This window comes from Molothrus ater, chromosome 3 (assembly GCF_012460135.2).
Source record: "Molothrus ater isolate BHLD 08-10-18 breed brown headed cowbird chromosome 3, BPBGC_Mater_1.1, whole genome shotgun sequence".
Classification (NCBI taxonomy): Eukaryota; Metazoa; Chordata; class Aves; order Passeriformes; family Icteridae; genus Molothrus; species Molothrus ater.
Window position 1 is genome coordinate 110,081,241 of NC_050480.2, and position 23,425 is coordinate 110,104,665.

The window sequence follows — 23,425 nt, forward strand, 5'->3', positions numbered from 1 at the left end:
TGCCTATTAACTTTAAGGTCCTTTCCCACCCAAACCATTCCATGATCCTTTGGCTCCTGATGTGCACCCAGCCTCTCTTTAGCTGCATCCTTTTTGAGGATTATTAGGTCTCCATGCGACTCCTTGAGCCTCATTTGCTTTGTGTGAGCAAAATGTGCCCTGAGCATCCTTTGTGCCTTGAACACCAGGATGGTCTTTGGGATCAAAGTGCTCTTTCCAGAAGGAGATGACATAAGGGATTGAATAAAAGCATGGATATTTCTTCTGAGAGAGCTCAAACATGTTTACAGTTCAGGAATCTGGCACAAAACTTTTACCAAGGAGATGTATGATTAGACAACTTAACATATATCACAAGTTTGAAACCCAGAAACAGTTTTTGAGGAAACTTTGACACAGCTTGGAGGGCTCCTGGAGAACAGGTGGGAACTGGGATCTCCCACCTTGCTTTACTGCTAAGTATGACTTGAGATGTAGTCCAAGTCCTCCTCCATAGATGAGGTAAAAATTGTAATGGGAGCAGCTGTTTTGAGGTTTATTTAAAGAACAAGTGGTGTGAACATCTGGAAGAATTTTTTTTTTTTTTTCATGGAAAGGGTTGCTCAGCACTAGAATGCAATGCCCTGGGAGGTTTGGAGTCCCCATCCCTGGGAGGTGTCCAGGAAGCTCTGGATGTGGCACCCAGTGCTCTGGTCTGGGTGACAAGGTGGGGATCAGTCACAGGTTGGACTCAGTGATCCTGGAGGTTTTTTCCCAACCTAAGTGATTCACTGTGATTCTGTGAGAAAAAAAAAATAGATTTTTGTATTCTAAGTCCAGACAAAAAATGCTAGAAAGAAAGTATTATGAACTGTCACTTAAGTCCAGATTTAGTTGAAATATTCAGGTTTACCAATTTTAGACTGGAGTCCTTTGAGCATTAAAACCATAACAGACATTAAATCTGTTTCTCTCAAAGCACTGACTTTTGGAGAATATTCATTAATCCTGAACTAACCAAATAGTTGTAATGAACTCCTGAAAAGCTCTGTGGACAGTATAATAGACTGCACTGTAGCATCCAAGAGCATTCCTTAAGCATCAGAAATCCAATCAATGGGAATTTATCAAGAAAGGGATTTTTTCTATTTGCTTTTGTCAGTTCCAATTTTTTCAAAAGGTGCCTTGTTTGCTGGGGAAGTGTCGTTGTTAATGCATGTCTTGTCTCCTAAGCAATCCTAAAAAATGGGGGTTGAAATTGTAAAAATACGAAAGTATTCTATTTCCTGTATTAAAATATTTAGCACATTTTGCTAAAGCTTACTATTTCATATGGGGTATTTCTGAAGAGTTTATAACTCTTTAATGTTTCAGGTATTTTTGAAATATTAAAACCTATCAGTTCTTCTGCTCTGAACTTCAGAGAGAGAGTTAACAATTTTTCTGTATTTTTTTTCCTCTGGATTTAGAATGAGAAAATAAAGTTACCCACATGCTCGCAAATTTTGCAATATTTGCTTAATCCCTTTCCTTCCAAAAATCCACGGGCAATTTTCTTGCTTGGCATCCAAACAGAGCCAAACACAATCCCTGCCTTGAAGACCTACATCTAAGACAAGCAATTGGCAGAGAAGCCTAAAATAATGACAGCAAGATTTTGCTTTTGTTGTCCAAAAATTCTATCTAGTGCTACTTCAGGTATGCTATGACGACAACAAAAGCCATATGTCTTTCCTGACGTTCCAAGGACATCTTAAGCAGCACTAAATATCTGTGTTTTGACAAATAAATAGCATCCAAGAGGACTAAATTCTGCAAAGATCTTGCATTTGCAACAACCTGGAGTGGAACCAATTCATTACAGGAAGGCTTTGGTTTTCTTTTGTAGTCTTGAAAAGAATATGGCAGAGTTTTTCTATGTGGAAAACCACTTGAAGTCTATTTTGGGCCAAATGTTGGAAATTACTCGCAGAATGTCAGGACTGTTTTCCTCGATATTTTGCTGCTGTCAAAGAACTTGCCTGGCTCGTGTAGGTCACCAGAAGGTGTTTCCTGCACAGCCCTGAGAGCTCAGCACAAGAACAGTCTGGCACTTCTGAAACAACCCCAAAATGTGGAAATTGGGCATTTCTGCTGTGCTCCAGTGCCCTCATCCCAAAGTTATCATGCCTGTGGGAACAGGAGGCCTTGTATCCTACCATTGGCTGAAATAATTTTTAACTAAAACCAGGCAAATAAAGGTATTAATTTTGGCCTTGTATCCTACCAATGGCTGAAATAATTTTTAACTCAAAACAGGCAAACAAAGTTATTAATTTATAAACCCTAAGTTTTAGAATATGGCTACTAAGATTGCAAAGAGATCAGAGGAAGCAAAATCCAAACAAGCCCTACTTCATCTGTACAGCCCAGAATCAAACTTAGAATTGCTTTTTCTCTCTCAGGTGGAAGGAGGGGAAAATCTCACCCCTCCATCCCACATCTCCTGTCCATCAGATGGAGACATCACTTTTAGATATCTCTTTTCCCATTCCTTCCTTGGGGCTCTCCAAGATCTTCCTATTTCCCTCCTCTCAGAGGTGTTAATGTCTTTATTCATTTAGGAGGAAATCTTGGCCTTTCCCTTCCCATTTCTCCAACCATGAAACACAATTAGCCCTTGGTATTGTTGGTGCCATTATCTCCTACCAAACAGCAGCAAAAAATATCAACTAAAGATTTCAACACACTTTTGGCATGTCCTAAAAGGATATTCTGCCTGCTCTGGGACACAGTTCTTCCCCCTTGCTTAATTGGTTAGTGTTCAAACCCCAGAATGAAGCTGCTTTAGGCTTTATACTCCCTATAAAGATCAAACCTGCAATCCCATTGCTGGGATGAATGCCCTCAGCTCATTACAGCTTCTCTTTTGAGATCAGACACTACAGCAGCCAAATCTCTGTGTGGTGGTGATGGCTTAGGGACTGACTACCCCCAGCCCTGGCTTTGAGGGATACTCTGGCTTAATCCAGGATCCTGGGATGCTCAGCACAAGGGCTTTGTTCTGGGTCACTGTTTAATAACAACTGCTGGACATGTGATGAGGCTCAAACCTACAGGAGGCTCCAAGGGCAGCTGGGGATTGATTGAAGAACTGCCCAAGGAGACCCAGTGCCAAAACTCACATCCCTGGTTATCCACCCCTCACAAAATGGACTGTGGAGCAGCAACATGTGCTTAGCAGGGAAGACAAAGAATTAGAAAAAAAAAAGTTAATAAAAGGGAGAGGAGAAAGAGACCTGTTAAGGTCATTGAGTCCAACCTTTGCCTGTGAAGAATTGCTCCCTGAGACATTCATTTCATGAGACAGGTTTCAGAAGTCCCAAGAGGTGGCTTTCAAGCATCCATTCCACTGCCTGATGGATCTCACTGTCAGAACATTCCTGCCATGTAATTAATATGCTTTATTTCCCCCTCTTAACTTCATTTCTGGATTTGAAAGGTAGAAGGGACCATTTGGATCCTTTGGTTTGATCTCCACAATAACCATCAGAGGCCCTGGTTTCTCCTGAGGTCCCACTTGCCACAACACCACAACAGACCCTCTTCATCATATCTTCTGCATCTGTTCATACAAATCCCCAAATTTCCCTGGCTCTAGTCCCTATTGTCCTGGCCCAGTGCATCTCCTTGTTAGAACCAAAACTCATTCCTCTCCCTTCTCTTGCCCTATTTAAATAGCTCCACCAAACCACATCCTTTTATACCAGTCTCATTTCTAGTCTCTAATCTAAATCCTCCTCCCTAAACATCCACTTTTACCAGCGGAGTCTGGTTAATGGCAGGTCCAGAACCCTCCAACAAAGATCCCAAAACTGTTACATCAAAACCCTGAAGTCAGACCTGTTATTCCAAGCATGCTGATGCAACCAGGAAAATCAGGCTCAGCTTTTACCCAGATGCATCCTCTTATCAGTTCACCTCCTTTAAAAGGTGCCTTCCTTACCTCCACCTTAATGTAAAAGATAAAATCTCAGGGACTGGCTAACTGGAAAAATGAGATATGGTATTTACCCTAATATCACCTTAGAGGAATAATCAGATATTTTCTCACCTGTCTCAAGCTTTCTGCCAGTTTTCTCATCTTTCACAGAAGCACAACTCAGTCCCACAAACATTACCCACATGTTCTGTAAATTTAACCAGAGCTGAACAGAATCTACAACTGCATTTTCGCTCATGCAGTGGCAAAGAAGCAACAAAGCAAGAACCAGAGAAGGGGACAGCTTTCATGATCATAGAATAATTTTGGTTGGAAAAGCCTTCTAAGATTGAGCCCAACCATTCCCTCAGCACTGACAAACCCACCACTAAATCATGTCCCAAAGTGCCACATCTACATGGCTTTTGAACCCTTGCAGGCATGGTGATCAAGCCAGTTATATCTTTACTTTTAAAGACTCATGGGTTAATTTGGGCATTTTTCTTTTGGTTTTGTTTTTCCTTGAAGGCAGTGAGGTTTTGTTAATTTTATTTAATTTTGTTAATTTTTTTAAGCTTTAAGGGTGAAAATCAAATTCTAGCTCTGTTCTGAATTGATTTTTCTGCACCTTGCAAAAGAAAACAGTTTTTATAAAATAGTCTGGTCCTGCATTCCCATTCCCTGTGGTCTGGGTTGGGAATATCTCAGTAACATTCCCAGCCCTTGCCAGTGATCAAACCAAAACCTCTCTGCGACCCCACTCAGCACCAGTTCCTAAGGAAAGCCCCATGAGGAAGGCTTATGGATGGATCCTGCTGAGCCTGGCAATCCCTCATCTCTTAGAAAACTTCCTGCTCAAAGGGAAAGAAGGAAAAAAGTCACATTTCCTACCTGCAGAGCCTTGCCCTGTGGATCACATGAGAGAGCCACAGGGACCATTTGGGGATTCCCACGTGGACATCTCTAATCTTGAGCAAGCCAGACACAACATGACCCAGCTCTGAGAGCCAAGGCAGCCATTGCCACCTGACATCCCACAGTGCCAGAGGAGAGAGGGGGTTCTGCTTCACAGCCCCCAGTAACAGAAGAAATGCAGCTTAAACTCTTCATATCAGCCAGTTCAGCGAGCAGAGCAGGGAAAAGTCAGACAAATATCCTGGGACACAACACTGAGGGGCTCTGGAGCACCACAGACCTCCCCTTCCCATTCCTTCCCATTCCTGGAGTCTCTTTGCCACCTCTCCCATGGGGATGAGGTAGTGCAAGAAAGGTCTGAGCAGTGGATGTGCCAGCACCAAGTGGCAAAATTCCCCAGGCAAACAGCATGATGCAAACCATGAGGTGAGACTGGAGTTACTGCGCTTAAACCACCCTAAATGTGGTGAGGGGAAGGGTTAAAACCTTAAATATTAGAAAAGAACTCCTTAAATATTAAGCATGAGGTGGAAGAGTATCTAGAAAGCATCTTGCTCTGTATACAGATTTACCCATGCCAGATGTAGATATGCACAAGCTGAATACAAGTGTCTCACAGAGCACAAGGAGCCTGACAAACACAGATTTGAGCAGCCTACAAAATGATTCTTATTTTTTTAAGAAAAGGAAAAAAAAATTATTTGTAAATATTTAATTAACAAATATTTTGCGACTCGACTGGTGAAACTGGCACGGCTGCAAAACCCGGGGCAGGAGAGAGAGGGTGAGGCAAGGCTTCCTTTGCATTTCCTCTCCAGACACACAACCAGTGATCAGCATTCACTTGCTGACATCTAGTGACAGGAACAAGCATCGTGGTCCTGCCTGTAAGATTGCTTTTCTCAGGATCCCTCTGCCACCAACCACTCAGTGAGTTCTGAGCACACTTTGGATCAATGTGATTAAATTTTAGTATGCTATTCTCCCTGCAATAACCAGGGTGCCCCGTTTTGTGGTTTTTTTTTATTTTTTCCCAACACTCCAGCACTGTGTCTTTTTCTATTTAAAATAACAAGTAGTTCTGTGGACTGTGCCTGGGCCTTGTTTAAAACAAAGAAAATTGAACTTTTTATGCCCTCTTGGTGTCTCTTTTTGAGTGCTTTTGGTTGAGTTTTAAAACCCTTTCTCCTTTCCATCTTTTTTAGTATTCCTCATGGCACTGGAACTAGAGGACCTTTAAGGCTCCTTCAGCCAAAATCTTTCTGGGATTCTATGAAAGAAACTGTTCAAAATGACAAGAGTAAATTTAGAATTTGGGTTAAAGTGAGGCTGAAGAGAACACCTGGAGGCCTCTTGTCCAACCCTTGCTCAAAAGAATGTTAAATTTCACATTGGCGTGGTTTTTGGCAAATAATTTATTCAACTTCTATTTTGGAGCATGGATATTCCACAGACCTTTGAACAAACCCCTGTGAATTTACCCTGATGGACACTCTAACTTGCCACCTTTCTTTCACATCCACAAAGAATAAGAGGTCATGGATCTCTGGTCACCTGGATGTCTGGACAGCCTCAGAACAGCAAACATTTCTGCAGATCGCCAGATGCTCTCCAACTTCAGAGCTATGAAGGGGCTGAAATGTTAAGCTTCTGAGTGTTGGAATTCCTGAATCACAGCACCATTTAGGCTGGAAAAGATCTCCAAGATTGCAGAGTCCAAGATTTGACTGCTCCTCACCTTGTCACCCAGACCAGAGCACTGAATGCCACATCCAGTCATTCCTTGGACACCTCCAGGGATGGGGATTCCAGCAAGGAGTCAAGCACCAAGGTGAATTCTTCATGTTTAGAATTTGGGGAATTCTACATGGCTCAGAGGTGGGACTTAAAAGGCTTAAATTCTGCCTTTTGCAGATCTGAGAAGCCTAATTCTGAGCCTTCAGTAGGAAAAGGAGGGAATGTATCTTGTCCAGGAAATGCTCATTTTGAAGAGTTAGCTCCAAAATTTAAGCAGGGTTATTTCTCTCAAAGAGGCAGATGGAGATCATCATGTCTCTCTCCAGTTAAGGAAGATGCTGTGGTCATGATGGATGATCCCATCCTCCTCTCAAGGAAGTCAAATCCTCATCTCCAGCTTCCCAAAGGTATGAACTGGCCATGGTCTGTCATTTGTTCACCCTTCCAGTCATTCACCTTTTTCCTTCTACACCTTTATCACTGTGGGCCATCCTACCATGTAACCAAAACACAAAATGTGTGTGGCCACAGAATCAAAGAATTGTTAAAGTTGGAAAAGACTTTTAAGATAATCATGTCCAACCATCATCTCACCAACATTATGTTCGCCACTAAACCATGTCCTCAAGTGCCACATCCACATGTTTTTATAACATTTTCAGGAGTGATGGCTCCACCACTTCCTTGGGCACTGTCTTCCAAAGCTTGAAAACACTTTATGTGAAAAAAAAAATTTCTAATATCTAAACTGAACTTCCCTGGTGCAACTTGAGACCGTTTCCTCAGAAGAAAAGGCATTTAAGGGAGCTTAATTCATTAAGATGGTCACAATGGCCAAGAGGTGCTTGGGTACCCAGCCCTGCAGTCCATATTCATGTTTTACATGGGGACTTTTCCCATGGAATAACTGCTCTGAGGAAACATTGATGTTGTGCAAGTGTGGCCACAGGCACATGCTGGATCTAATCCAACATCCATGGCCACAGACACAAAAACTCATCCTGACACCATCTGTCCTCAGACTGAGTTCAAAAAACAGAAATCACAGATTCATGGAATCATTATGGTTGGAAAAGACCTCCAAACTTTGTCTGTGCTATGTTAATTCCTCTTTCTCTCCAGGGCTGCTCCTTGTTCCCCTGGGATGAGATACACTAGGACTCCCCATTTTGGGTAAAATTTTAGGGCATATTTTTATCACAATGACAGTTTCTGGGTTTTAACTGACCTGGTAGGCGTGGGGCAAGGCAGCTCAGCTCAGTCACTGTTGTGCTTCCCAGGAGTTCACAGCTGGTGCCACAGACTGTGACCAAAGTCTTTCCTGGGTAAAAACCAGTTCCATGCAGGTAAACTCGTCCTCCATTCAAGCCACCTTAGAAAAGAACAGAAAATGGGATTTAAGACAGAGCCTGGCAGCTAGCTCTCAACAAAAGTTGTTTTTTTTTTTTTTAATTCATAATTTTTGCTTTCATGACAAAAAGTCATGAAAGTGCCTCACGCAAAACCCTGTGGAGGAACTGCAGCAACCCTCCATGACTTACCCCAGTTGTGATGTGCAGCTGTCACTGCCAGATGAGAAGTGAACATCAGGTTGGAGGAAGCCCATCCCCTGGGAATATCCAGGCCCAGCACGGGGTACTCGCCCACAGGGAGCAGAGGAGCTGTGCACTGCAACAGGGAGCGACTGATGGTGATGTTGCTGCAAGGAAAATCTCCAATAAACACCTGGATAACGTCCATCTCTGTGACCTGTGATACTGTCAAAGTTAAAAGGAGACCAGAGGAAACAAGTGAAAGGAAAGCTGGGGTAAATTCCTCACTGTAATTTATTGTTCCAAGGTAATAGGAGTGTCCATCTACTCTCAGACTCAGAGCCCTCGTGCCTTTCCCTGGAGGCACTGTGCACTGGATGAGCACACAGGTGATGTTGAGAATGAGGCAAGGGTGATGGTCTATGAGGACTGAAGTCATCCTCTTTCCCTTCAGAGCCAACCCAGCCAAGCTGAGCAGGCCTCCCCCATTGGTGCTGAAATCCCGTGGGTAAAACTGGTACACCCAAGGCAGGATGGTGAGAAGGCTGGATGTCCCTCTGAAACAAGCACGGCCACTTTTCCTGCTGGATATGGAAATGCTGTGCTCCCCTGGGGCCAGGCAGGCTGTCTGGCATGTGATGATGGTCTCGTTCCAAAAAGTCACCTTGCAGGCAGTGCTGTTGTCCACATGTACCACGGGGCTGTCACCCTGCCATGCCAGCCTCTGTCCTTTGATTGTCATGTGGGTGGATGTCCCATTGGTCTTCCAGGTGACCAGATGTACCAGGGGGGTCCAGTGCTCCTGCAGCTGGAGTGTGCAGCCCCCACGGCACACACTGTGGACCCCATTGACAACCACAGTGACACTGAGAGACCGAGATGCCTCAGCCAGCCACTGAGGGTGCAGAGGGTGGGTTTCTGGGAGGACAACACAGCTGATGGAGTCATTATCAGACTTCTGGATCTCACAGGAGTAATTATTCTCCAGGCTGACCTGTACTAAATTCCTCCTGGATTTCAAAGCAATACCAGATATAGTGAGCAACATCCCACCACAGATGGATCCTTGTGATGGGAATATGGAGGTTATCTGTGGAGTTATGGTGAGGGTCTGCTGCCTTGCTGTCACCTGAGCATATCCCAGCTGCCTCTGGATGACCTGGATGGGGAAAGTCCCAGGTTCCAGGCTGTTCAGTGGCAAAGAGCACTGATAAGACATTGCAGACTGGTTGCCCCGTTGAAACTCAAGTTGACATTCAGTGTGTCCAAGCTTAGCCACAGATCCAGTGATGTTTATTCCCTGAATGCTCAAGAGCAGGCTTCCATCTCTGATTTCTGTTTCAACAGCAGTAACAAGGGGAGTCAAAGCTCTTTGGTAGTGGAAGGTGGTGGTCCTATTTGCAAAGAGAGCTTGTTGAAATGACCCACTGCTGATGGCTACATTTACTCTGACAGAGACGTCATGTGAATCTTCATTAGACAAATTAACAGCTGGTGGGGTCAGGCACCAAACTGTCTGCTCTTCCAGGTGAGTAACTGTACAGGTTTGATTGTCCATTGACACAGAAACCAGGGCAGGATTTTGGCTAAAGCCCACCCCAGAGATTGTGAGCAGTGTTCCACCTAGGAGAAAAGCAAAATAAGGAAGAAGGGTATTATATGCAGAAGAGGAGTTTATAACCATATCTGAACCATCTCAAACCGTGATCTTCAAGGCCCTTTCCATCACAAACCTTTTATGATAAAGCTGATAAGCGTGACAGGCTGAAGGAAAGAAATAAAATCCCTTTTTTTGGACAAGACAGCTAGAGACAATAGCAGCAATCAGGATAATCCTATGTGGACAAGAGGCTAAGGTAACAAGTAGCCAGGGACCTTTGTGGCAGTAAATTACTGTAGGAAGCCACCACAGAAATGGAGAAAGCTGCTGTGAAAGACCCCTGAGAGTAAACAGAGGCTGAACTCTTCATGGAATGGGACTGTCCCTACAGGTGGGTGGGGAGGTAGTTTGTTCCTGATGCCCACAGGGAAGAAGACTGCAACTGTGAATATTTTCAAACTCAGGCATTGTCAGATTTCATAGAATCACCAAATGGTTTGGGTTTTATGGGGCTGTAAAGGCCACCTTCTTCCAACCCCCTGCCATGGGCAGGGACATCTGCCACTATCCCAGGTTGCTCCAAACTCCATCCAAGCTAGCCCTGAACACTTCCAGGGATCCAGGGGCAGCCACAGCTTCTCTAGGCCCCCTGTGCCAGGGCTGCACCACCCTCACTGGGAAGAGCCCACCCAAAGGCTCTGTCCATGCTCCTTTTGTTTGTAGTACTGGAACTCCCAGTGTCCTGCCTTGCTTCAACCTCTTTATCCATTCAGCCTGTTCTCTCCCTTTTCCCATGATCTAGCTGAAAAAATAAGTTGGTTTATGATGAGGTTTCTTTTTAAGTGAGCCCAAATCCTTAACCCATATGTACACACAAGTGTTAGAGACAGCAGAAGATGACAGGTAAGGGGGAAGGGACTGGTGCTTTTGGCAGCAAAGAGGTTTTTATTCAGCTTAAGCCATTCATAAAACCACAACCAAAGAGTTAATCAGTTCTTATTTAATTTTCAATTTACCCTGAAATATAAAAAAGGTAAGACTTGTATTATTTTTTTGTAGTATGGCTTAATTTTCAATACTGATAGGATTTGCTCTCCAAGCTCTATCCACTCTCTCATCTTTCAAGGCTTGAGCACTTCACAAACTATTGAACTAATCACGTATCACAAAGCCTCTGAATTTTTGTGTCTTTAAATGTGTTGTGAGCCTGGGAGAGCAATCTGTGGAGGACCTGAGGTTGTAGCACAAGAATTTCTCTGTCTTCTATAAAAGCATTTCTAAGGGCTCATGTAAAATTCACTACAGAGATTCAACTCTCCTCCACCACCAGCCAAATGACAAAATAAATCAGCCACCCCAAATCTGCTTTTGAAGATTTAAAGTAAAACTTTTCTTTTTAATTCGGCAATGTTCTGTTCAGAAACACACTTAAATTATTTCCAATGTCTAAAAGCTTAGAATGGGATTAATAAATATTTCCCTTTTGATTAAAATTAACATTGAAAAAGGGCTTTTTTTATTTTGTCTTTTCAACATAACAAAAATGAACATCCCTTTTGGGATCACATCAAATTATTGTTTGCTTCAAACCACAATTGTACTCTGCTTTCCACCTAACTTTCACATGGAAAACCTTGAAAGATGGGGGCAAAATGACTGAAAGAAACAGCACAGATGAGCCAGGTGTGGGCGTGCTGTGTTTTCCCAATGGGAACATGCAAGGATACATGAGCAAACACTTGGGGAAATCAATTTCAAAGCACAGGGAGCCCTGAGCCAGCCAACCAGATGGAGGGATGCTCACTACAATCCCAAATTTCCACACAGCTGCTGTCTGCCCATTGATGCCTGCATAATAAAGGGTCACAGATCCAAAACCCCCTCATTTAAATGGATGTGAAATGGGATGCACTTTCCATTCCTGCAGGAAAACTGTGCCCTTGATCCCTTTAACCTCCATAAGTGGCTGCAGATGTACCAATGCTGTTTACCCAGAATGGAGCCACAACATGGCTGGATGCTGAAGATCTCAGAGAGGTACTGGATTAATGGCTCAACCCTGCAAAACACAACCAATACAGAAAGGATTTGGGGCAGTTAGGGATATTCTTTTATTTTTCCTTCCTGTTGTAGTGCTTTTCTTTCTTACAGCTCCCAGAAAGCCAAGCACCCACCTGGCACATCCCCTTTGTTTGATGTCACAGTGACAAGACCACCCAACACCCCAAATTTTTTCCATGTGGTTTAGAATCACAGAATGGTTTGGGTTGGAAGGGACCTTAAAGATCATCTCATTCCAACCCTCCCCATCCCTGGCCAGGGACACATTTGAGCTACATCTATCACAAACACTCTCTTGTCTATTGGCAACTTGTGGGCCAAATTTAGTCCAACTGAATTGCCCATCAAAGAAAGCAAGAATAAGGATTTTTTGGCAAGCAGATCTCAATGCCCAATAGAAGTGCATTGAAAAGGCATCACAGCTGCCCTCTATCCTCACACCCTCCCACCGAAGAGTGGAGTAAACTGAACAATAGGAAACTCAGACACGAGCTCATGAAGCTCACCCAGATAAAGTTATAGCTCTATTTCTGTCCCATTTACATCTATTTTTCTTCATCACTCTGCTTTCAAAAACATCCCCTTCCCTAAAATGACATTTTAGAGAAGGGATCTTCCCAATCCTGCAATCCAGCCCACCAGAGCTCAGAGTCCTCTCCTGGGATGACCCATCTCCTTCCCATCTATCCCTGGAGATGAAGTGATGGTGCTAACAGACTCCAGTACCAGGTGGGATGAATCCCCGTGTGCCACCCCACCAACCACAATTTTTCTCCTTCTGAGGTTCATTAACATTACAAGCAGCTTAAGTTGGTTTGTGAGCAATAAAAACACCTCATTTCTCCCTAATATTGTAATTTCAGGACCACTCCTGGCAGCTGCCATGGCTGAGGAACAAAACTGTGTTGCTTTTGAATACATTCCTACATCCCAATTTCAGGGTCAGCTTTCCTCCACATTTTAATTCATTTATATTACATTTATCTAGGCATGAACTTGAAGTGTCACCTTAGGAAATGGAAATATCATCATTTAAAAAATTCTCCAAACAAAGCATTTTTGTATTGTTCAAACTAGCTTTTGTTTTTCTGATGAAAAGTGTTTCTTTTCTTCTGCTGTTTTCCTACAGCAGGATTTATCTGCATTTGACCTGAATCTGCGAATACCTTTGATTGCCTGAATATGCATTTTTCATCAAATCAACTGTTTTTTCCTAAAATGTTTCTCTCCTGCCTCCTACTGATCCAAGGGAAGTTAATTGCCTAGCATTAGCAGTTTGCTGACTCGGGCTCCACAGACAAATAAATGCCTTGATAATTATTCATAATTTCATACCACACTGTAAAATTCACCTTTAGGTACAGAATTAGTGAAAAACTCAACCCATCCTTTTCAGATTAACCCTAAAACACCAAATAAAATGGAGAATGAAGTTTCTAAGCAAAATACACACCTGTTTGAAGTGACAGCAATGCCATTGATGAGGACAGAAATATTGTACCACCCTGCAGGCAGGGCTGGAAGTGTCACATTAACCCCATGCTCTGTCTGTGCCTGGATCTGGGGCCACGAGTCCCCAATTTGGACCTTGACATCTGAGCCCTGGTAGCTGGCAAACTGGGATATTCCAATGTGGAGCTCCTCACCTCCTGCAGAGAAAGGAAGGGAACTTTTCCAGTGTTTCTGGGAATGGTTATTTTAGCACATATGACCATTGCCTGAGGAAGAGCAGAGTCCCATCATGTCAGAGTAGGTCCAGTCATGACCATCAGCCCAAACCCTTCAGCGGTTCTGTATCCTACTCAATCTCTCCTGCACAAGGTCACCAGCTATCAGGGTTGTCTTGAGCCATCAGCACAGTGAACTTGGTCATGACCACCAATAGCCACTCTTAGCAACACTCAGGACAGGGTTCATGTCCCTCTGCCATAAAGGTCTGTCCTATAAATATCTGAACCTGATAAAAACCAAAACCAGTTTTTTTAAAGCTCTGGAGCTGAGGGGTTCTGGGATTTTTTTTTTTTTTTAATCCCTGATAAACTATCTAGAGCCTGTTTTTCAGAATTATGAAGTCATGTAATAGGAATAGGACCCTTCTACAGTAAAACAAGCATTTCCTTGTGTACCTAAAGTCAGATGTGCTTGTCATGGTTTAACCCCAGGTGGCACCTCAGCCCTACACATCTGCTCACTCCCTCTCCTGCAGGGGGATAGGAGAGAGAATTGGAATCATAAAAGGGAGAAAACTTGTGGGTGGAGATAAAAATAGTTTGATGGGTAGAGCTAAAGTTACATGTGCAAAGCAAAACGAGGACTTCATTCTCTGCTTCCCATGGGCAGGCAGGGGTTCAGCCATCCCAGCAGGGCTCCATCACATGGAATGGTGACTTGGGAAGACAAAACACCATCACTCTGTCTCCCTCTTCCTCCCTTAGCTTTATAAACTGGACATGAGTAACATAGTCTGGATAATCCCTTGGGTCTGTTGGGATCAGCTGTCCTGACTGTGTCCCCTCCCAAATCCGTGTCCACCCCAGGCCCATTCACTGGTGGGGTGAGGAGCAGAAAAGTCCCTGACTCTGTGCAAGCCCTGCTCAGCAATAATAAAACATCCCTGTGTTACCCACACCATTTTCAGCATGAACCCAAAACACAGCCCCACATGAAAAAAATTACTCAATTCCAGGGAAAACCAGCTCTGCTCCAAAGCACCTTATTTTCAGTAATCATGACTCTCTCTCCTATTTAAGCTGCTGCAGTGTCAAACTGTGTTCAAATGATAGAGGATATTTTTCTTTATTAGTGCACAGTGCACTGACAGAAAAGGACAAAGCCAAGAGACAAGGGATTTTCATAACTTAAATTTCTTCTGAAATAGCTTATAAAAATAAGGTGGTATCCATCAGTCCAAATAAAGGCATTTTCACTGATATCTCTATCTTGGTCAGTGAAAAGAGACTTTCTGCCATGATTCATCCTATTGCAAGACACAGAAAAGAGCTGTGGCAAATCCCACCACAGAACCAGCTATTTATCTTCAATGACCATGCAAAACATCTAAACATTGAGCACAGGGATGTGTTTAGGTGGTGAATCTCATCCTCCTCTCTCCCCTGAAAGGATGAAAGAGGGAGGAAGGAACAGAAGAGCCTGTACAAAGATTCCTTCAACTACTTGCTCCTCTAAGCAGGTCTTGGAGCTGGTACTTTTCAATTCTGCATTCACAAAGACTCAAATAAAGTTTGAAAGCCTGAGAAGTTGAATATGTTAATAACATGAACTCTTTGGACTCTTGGTCAATTGTCAGCTTAATCCCAGATGCCTGGAAGGCATCAGTGTAATTTATTTATTCTTTTTATTATATAGAAGGAAAATTATATTAAAAGAGGAAGCCGTGGAGGTTCTGAATAGCAGATTGAACTCAGCCCCACCACAGCTCATGAGACACTGTAACATTAAGGAATTCTTTGCACCTGAGCTGCCCGCGGCTACAAAAACCTCCCCTTGGTGCTGTGGTATCTGAATAATATTCAGATGATAAAGGACGTTTTCTCTTATTTATGCATTCTGGAGTAATAGAAAATGACAAGGGCATTTGGGGAAAAATGAACAGAAATGCTGGGAGTGCACAAGGAATTTTGGCACTGGCAGTCACCCAACCGTGTACAGCGCCAAAAAGTCCAACTGAATTTGGGAGCTGCGGGTAGCTTTGAGGTGTTCACTGGAGAGGTTGAGAAAAAAGTCAGATTATTATTATATTCTTGGAGGAATGGGAATGGGATAGGTAAGAAAACAGAAATATTTCTGTCTTCCTCCCATCTCCTTCCCCACTGTCTCAGATACCAAATCACTGTTGTCAGTTTGCCACGCAGAAATGTGCTAAACTTTCCTAAAAGGCTTGTTTGTAAGTGGACATCATTCACTGTTTATGCTTTCTATTCTCTACACACAGCCAAAATCCTGGGGGGGGAAATGAGGGAAATGTGGGGGAAAACAACCAAAAAACCTAAACAACTCCAAATAGAAACTTTCAAAAGACAGGAATGGCAAACACTCCGTGAGATCTAATTAGGATTTTGTCCCCATGAATTCTATGAGGTCTATGTTGATATTCTAAAGTAAAACATCACGAGGTCAAAAAGGAAGGAACAGTTTGGCTTGGAAATGGGAACTGGGTGAAGGAAATGTTGCCTGTCCCCTGCTTTCAGTAACCCAAAATGCACATGATGCTCTTCATGGTCAACCCCTAGGGATCCTGGAGAAGGACTCTCCAGAGCTCATCCTGTCATGGATGAATCTGTTACTAAGCAATACAGAATCATGGAATAGCCTGAGTTGGAAGGGCCCACAAGGATCATCAAAGTTCAGCTCCCAACCCCGTACAGGACAGTCCTGAGAATCCCACCCTGTACCTGAGAGAGTTGTACAAACATTGTTTGAGTTCTGGCAGCCTTGGGGCTATGACCATTCCCTGGGGAGCTTGTTTAGTGCCCAGCCACCCTCTGAATGAAAAATAATTTCCTCATACCCAGCCCAAACCTTTCCTGACACAGCTTCAGGCTATTCCATTGGTTCCCATCATTGCATGAATGGATGGGATCATTTCAGAGCAAAGTTAGAGAAACCTGACACAAAAGCAGGACTACACTGAACCTGACATCCTGTGGACATCATCCATACCATGGGGCAAGCAACTCATTACCTCATGTATACTAGTGAAAAACCAATAAAAAACCAACCACAACTGATCAGGACTAGCAGGAAATACAGGAACTAAAATTTAAAAGAAAACAAACAAGGTTAGATCAAAATGTTAGATCAAACTGTGTAGATTTATAAATTCCCTCTGCTCCAACACCATCAGCACTAACAACCCTTCTCCAGAAGATGCCCAGTACACATCTGCATTTTCACCTGCTATGCCACTTCTGTTCCTGCTCAGGGATACAAGTGCAGGGTTTAAGGAAGGATCATACTGGAACAAGTTGGTTACTGTTGTTGACCTGTACTCAAAAATCAGTGTCACCTGGACAGCAGCATCCTCTGCCCCCTAGGAAGAGAGAGAAAGAAAATGTCAGAGATAAGAATGAACCAATTTTTTTTTTTTTTAAAAGTTATTTCCTATGTTCCTGCATCTCCCATACAAAAGTCAGGCACATGGCACTGATGAAACTTTCACATACACCATACTCTACTTAAATATTTATAGTTATGTTGTCTTTAAAGAGCATCTGTGGAGATTCAGAAACCTTAAAACAATCCCAGACTGTGCAGATTTGGATTATCTATATCCATACAAGTACATTAAACTAGTAAATAAAATCCCAGACTAACTATGCAGGTTTTAATTTGCAAAATTAAAGCTCCTCTTACTAAATTGAGGAGCTTGCTTTTTTCACTGGTTTTCATCAATCTGCTATTAATCTATTTTTAACTAAGCTGTTCTAATCTGTAGAGTACACAGACAAGACTTGGCTGAGGGGTTACTCTTTGCCCTTCCCCTAGTATAGCTCAGGCCAGAAAAACACAGGAAGTCACATTGGCTTCTGACTGCTCCCCAAAGTGTGGTTTCTTACCCGAGAAGGAACTTTACACTGAATTCTTGTTGAATTTCTGCTCTCCTCCAAAACTGGGCAAGGCTGGGATCCAAACAACACTGCATTTACCCCTTCCAGATTGGTCCCCCTGAGAGTCACCCTGAGTCCTCCTAAAACAAACAATTATTCCATTATAATCAATATGTAGGATATTTTAATATACAAAGAATTCTTTGTTTAGAGGTGACTACAAAAGTCTCTCAGCTGAGCTGATGATGATCTGTTCCACCTTGCTGTGCTTGGCTCCCTCTCTTGCACCAGAGATCTTTCTTGCCTTACTTGAGTCTTTGAATTTGAATTATTTGAATTCTCCTCCACAATACAGGACAACTGAGTTGTTTTTTTTTCTGGGTTTATTTTTTAATGACATACTTATTTAAACCAGCAAGCCCTGGCCTGTGATCTCCCCCTTAGCCTGATCCCCAGCCCAAGAACAAAATAAGGAAGGAAGGAAGAAGCACTAAGAATGGAAAATGAGCTTAACGCAGCAGGTGCTCTCACAGTTCAAACAGCTGCCAAGCTCCCCGCTGTCAGAAAAGCCTGTAGCATGTGTCTAGGAAACTTGGGATAGAAAGAGGACTTGGCAGAGCTGGAGACTTGGATTTGTGAGGGAAGTCACGGAGGGATTCGTTCCGTGGAGCACCGAACAAGATCAGCTCTCCTCCGTGCCAGACCAAGCCTCTCCAATCCCAGGCGGGATCATGCCCGACACAAGTCAGCCTTGTGCTTGATCTTTCTTCAGTATCCACTTCCAAAGAGCCAAGGTGCCCCTTTGCTTTTCCAAGTGATTAGAGGACTCAGGGATGTTTCAAAGAGAAGCAGGAAAGAGAACGGGAGTGGGCATTAATGGCAATTCTAAGCTGGAGTTTGCGCTTTGATGCGATTCAGAGAAACTTTAAAAAAAAAGGTAAAAAGGAAATGTTGCTTGAAACTTAGAGCTTTTTCTCTAGTTCTCAGCCCTGCAGAGTTTTTAGGATTATGGCTGAACAGACTGCTCAGACAGGCACTAATTAATGCAGTGTTTATTTGTCTTTATTAGCATGGCTATATCATGAACCTACTGAGCTTTTATCCCTCTTTTCACATGTGATGTAAGCAAAGTAAAGTAATTATATATTAATGAAAAATTCCCTTGCACACTTTCCTGAAATTACGTATTCCTGCTAATTCTTTGAACCACCAGAGAATTATAGAAGTTTAGTCATGATTTCCTGTGGCTGGCAGCAGGTCCAGGCCAATGAGAGCAATCAGATACATTAACAGCAAGCTCCTGCTATTCAGTGGGAACGTGGGAGTATCTTTAGAAAGGCATTCCATGCTTCTAGAGTTAGGTCATGGGGATCTCCCAGCATGGCACCACTGAGACCAGGGATATTTTAACAAGAGGGAGCTGAAGCAGCAAAATACAAGGTGCTTTGTTGCCTTCCTGTCCTGTAACATTAAATTTGCAGAGTCAGAAAGAGCAAGAAGTGAAAACTGAAGCCACTTGCAAATGCAGGAGTTGTCAGATAAGGAGCTTCAGATTTAGAGTTCAGAATCCACTAGTGTTGTGTAAAGACTGATGCTGTTAAGTTTTGATATCTACATTATATCTATATGCAGTGAAATACTGCCTGTGTGCACTTTACAATGAGATTGAAGAGAGGTATTTGAAATGGAAGAAATTAAAAACACAGATGGAAGCTGTAATTCTTTCCAATTATAAGCATTCCAGGCACATGTAATATAAGATAGCATTATTCTTGCTTTCTTTTTAATGAGTGACAGATCACTGTAATTGGGAGGAGTGAATTTGCCAGCAAAGGAAAGGAGAAGCAAGGCTCAAGCATTAAAATTTGCCATTTCTGGGTTATTTTTAAAGTTATTTGGAGGTATTTGGGTTTTCTATGAATTAAAAGTGATTCTTAGACTTAGTGTGTCATGACCCTCTCATTAGGGGCAAAAAAATGATAGTAAAAGAGTTAGAATAGTTTTCTTTCCATGTGATCAAAAAAAAAAAAACCAAAACAACCCCAATAAAATCAACCACAGAAAAAATAATACAAACAACCCCCTCCTCCCCCCCCCCCAAAAAAAAAAAACAAACAGAAAAAACCCATACAAAAAATCCCCAAACCAAAAGCACAGTGTCCATAACTTCTAGCTTAGGAACCCCATCTTATCCCAAGTCTATCCCATGCTTGTCCATGGATAATTTTACAGACCAGCACTCCTTTTGTCTTGCTGCTCCAATGTGGGCAAGCATGGCCCAGTCAGATCATGATTACTGAAAATAAGCCACGTGTCTGAGCTGCACTGAGGCCAGTGCTGCTCTCAGTGGTGATTGTCACCATGATCCCACAAATAAAATGAGATTTACAGAGAAATGACTGGGTGACTTTCCTGTCAGGGTAGACTTGGTTCATGCTGTTTCTGCTGCATTCCTTCCTGCTTGAAAACAAAGGATAATCTGAGACTGTCCTTCACTGCACAGCCCAGGTATAACAAGAGTGTTTGCCACATTTCTCATTGGGTTGAGGAGACTCTTTCCTCTCAAAACAAAAAAAAATATATTTCCAGCTCTTCTCTTTGGGTATGGAATTTATCACTCTATTTCCTCTTCTATTTCAAGGAGAGGAGGTATAATGGGAAGGGAAGGAGATTCAGTTTAGCTTTAGCTCCTCCAAGTTTCTTAGCTTTGTACCTAAGTACCTAAACCTTTGTACCTAACTCACCTAAACACAGGTGAGTTTTCCATTTTATTCCTCAGAACATGAATTTGCTTCAACGAGGCTTGAATTGACCAGAGTTCAGCCATTTCACAGTCATAGAATCATAGGATCATTTAGTTTGAAAAACCCTCTAAGATCAGTAAGTCCAACCAGTAACCAAGGAGTGCCAGGCCCACCACTGTGCCCAAGTGCCAGATTTACACATCTCTCAAATCCCTCTAGGGATGGTGACCCCACCAATGTCCTGGGCAACCTGTTCCAGTGGTTGGCAAGCATTCCAGTGAAGAAATTTTCCCTAATACCCACTTTAATTAGCCAGATTAATTCAAATAGTACAAAGCTACACATCAAATGGATGTGGGAGGATGAGTGTGAAGCACTAATGATTTGCTGAAATGAATATGTGCACTTGAAGATATAACTCCCAAACAAAACTACTCAGGAAACTGGTTGCCTGTACAAAGAGCCAGAGAGAATCTGTCAGTCTTTAGGACATTTTTGATGGTGCTTTGGGGCACACACAGCCATAAAATTTCTTCATCAGGTGAAAATCTTGGCGATGAAAGTAAAGAACCAAAACATGCCATGCCAAGGAAGAAGCAGGAAGCAGCTCCCTTGGGGGGTTCACACCTACCAATCTCTGAAGTCGAAGGAGGTTCAACAGCTCCCAGTGTTGGCTGGACTGTGAGGAAGATCCCTTGTCCTGGGGCGGCACCAAGAGCAAAGCCATGAGGTGCCACCAGCAGTGTCACCGGGTAGGTCCCGACCGGCAGCCTCGGCACCTGGCAAACCACTTGGGTTTGATTCAGAGATGAGATGTGGCAGCTCCTCCTGTCCACCTCCACCTGCAGGGCCAGCTGCTCCTCACCAAAACCAGCTCCCCTGAGAACCACTGTGGCCTGGGACCCCTCACCTGAAGGAATATAATCAAGGTGACTCATGAATTCTGGGCTAGCAATGCCCAGAATTTAAATTCAGCCAACAGTTAAAAGTTTCTAACAGCTTCAACAGGATATCCTAAAAACTACACCACTGGTGATATCTCACTGTTCCACATAACAGCAATTCCTGCCTGTCCCTATCCAGCTGTTACATTTTTCCTTAAATTTTTATTAAAAATAACTTGAGCCAAGAGCTGGTTTTTGCTTTAGGCATCAAACCTGCCATTGTTTCTCTCCCCTTTATGCCTTTACCATAGAATCACAGAGTAGTTAAGCTTTGAAAAGACCTCTGAGATCCCCTCTGTGTTTACCACTAAACCATGTCTCCAAATGCCACATCCACAAACCCTCTGAACCCTTCCAGGGATGGTAACTCCACCCCTGTCCTGAGCAGCCTGTTCCAGAGCCTGACAACCCATTCAATGAGGAAATTTTTCCTGATAACTATTCTAAACTATTCTCCTGATGCACATTAAGGCCAGTTCCTATCATCCTATTTCTTCATCCCTGGAAGAAGAGACCAAGCCCCACCTGGCTGCACCCTCCTATCAAGGAGTTGCGGAGAGTGAGAAGATCACCCTGAATTTCCTTTTTTCCAGGCTGAGCCCCCCCCAGTTGTTCCTCCTCAGACCTGTGCCCCAAACCCTTCCCAGCTCCACTGCCCTTCTCCGTTCAAGCTTGAACACTCAGCATGTCTGGAACTGGAGCTGATCAGAAGTGACCCATAAAGCGCAGTTTCCATACAATCAAAAATTTACAAAAGGATACAAGTGTACATGAAATCACCAGCACCTGGCAGATCCTTTTCACAGAATTTTTGCCACTGTGTTCAGGCACTAGGCCCTGTTACCTGATGAATATTCCACATCCCTGACTATGGGTGTCAATTCCTGGCTGAACTGGAAAGAACACGAGCCAGAACAGTTTGCAAGGACATCATTCACCATCACCACCACCTGGAGACAGACGAGAGAGTCACCTTAAAGTTGGTAATGGAACAGAGGTGTTTTCTAGAGCCACAACTGACTGATAGATGCTGGTAGCCACCCTGAGCTACCGAGAGCACTCAGTGCTAGAACAGGGTACAAACAGAGAGCTCTTCACTCTGCTGAAGTCCCACTGCAAATTTAATTGCAAATTTAAATAGCAGATTGCTAGGGCTCATCCAAGGTACAGCTTTGGATGCTGCATCTCCAGCCTACCTCCCACCATCCTGGGACCCACACCTCCTCAAACTCCTGTTCTTCCAGTCCCCCACTGAAGACTGTTCTTGCCTTCCCCCGGTTCTTTCCAATTTGCCTTGGGAATAAATTTATTGTGTCTAAAGCACCATGGAAGACTAATTAAAGTGAAACCCACAATGTGTCTTCTCAACATGCTGCCCTCAATTTTATTTTTTGCCCCTTGTTGTTCAAGCTGAAGGAAAAAAAATGGGCTGTGACTTTGATTATCTAAAAGAGATATCAAGAAATATCCCTCCTGAGATCTTGATATTTTTGCAGTCAACTGGAAAAGGATAAGGCACAAAAGAGCCCCTCTTTTTCCCTCTCCAGGTGTTAAGGGTGTGCCTGCAAAAAGCGAAGCATTTGTCCCAAAGAAATGCAAGGAACACAGAAATGCAAAATCATCTGCTTATACAGAGACACAATAATTAGAGGGACACTTTTACACTGCCAGAATAAAGCTTCAAAAACTACCAGAAAATTTGTTGGCTGCTGCTGGTCTTGTTTCACTTGGGCTGTTTGAGGATTTGTGCAGCACAGAAAGAAAAGATGCTATAGGTGGCTGAGTCACTAGAAGAAGAGCAATTCCCATGGCTCATGAAAAAGGCAGGGTGACTTGGACCCAGATGTTGCACAGCTGGGCTTGGAGCACGTCCAACATCACCCTGTTATGGCCACAGTGCCTGAGTCTGCTGGAAACAAAGCCAGCAATAGCCACTGATCTGCAACATCTGAGAGCAAAGCTGGAAATACATTTGTCCATCCAGCAGACTAGAATGATTCCTCCTTCAGCCTGAAGCTCTCCCATCTCTCTCTTCCCTCCTGGGGAATTGAGATCCAGAGAGGTTCAGGATTTCCCAACTCACAGATGAGTATCCCAGCCACCAACTCATTTACTTTCCCCATCAGTGTCACAGAGTGTTGCAGATGAATTGTGCAATTCCCAATTTGGTATCCAAGCACCACAGGACCCACCAAGGGTGGGAGTTCAGAGATTTTCATCCCTTGGTCACTGCTTCCAAAAAAATATATATATTGTCTTCCATCACTCATGATCATCATTCTCCCTTCCAGCAACAGCTCTTGGAGCAAAGTCCTGCTCCACACACCAGGCAGCAGAATATGAGAAAATTGTGGCAAAGAACATCAGATTCCTGAAGGATTCATT

The 23,425-nt window shown here is 43.3% G+C and overlaps 1 protein-coding gene across 1 annotated transcript in view; it reads right to left on the reverse strand.

Annotated features, from left to right (window-relative positions):
• The window catches only part of PKHD1 (PKHD1 ciliary IPT domain containing fibrocystin/polyductin), a 236,301-nt gene that overhangs the window by 186,839 nt on the left and 26,037 nt on the right, over nucleotides 1-23,425 (reverse strand). Inside the window, 8 exon segments of the mRNA XM_054514344.1 lie at nucleotides 7,821-7,964; nucleotides 8,134-9,747; nucleotides 11,716-11,783; nucleotides 13,239-13,434; nucleotides 16,700-16,835; nucleotides 17,362-17,492; nucleotides 20,728-21,006; nucleotides 21,885-21,990. Coding sequence (XP_054370319.1) covers nucleotides 7,821-7,964; nucleotides 8,134-9,747; nucleotides 11,716-11,783; nucleotides 13,239-13,434; nucleotides 16,700-16,835; nucleotides 17,362-17,492; nucleotides 20,728-21,006; nucleotides 21,885-21,990 — 2,674 coding nt within the window.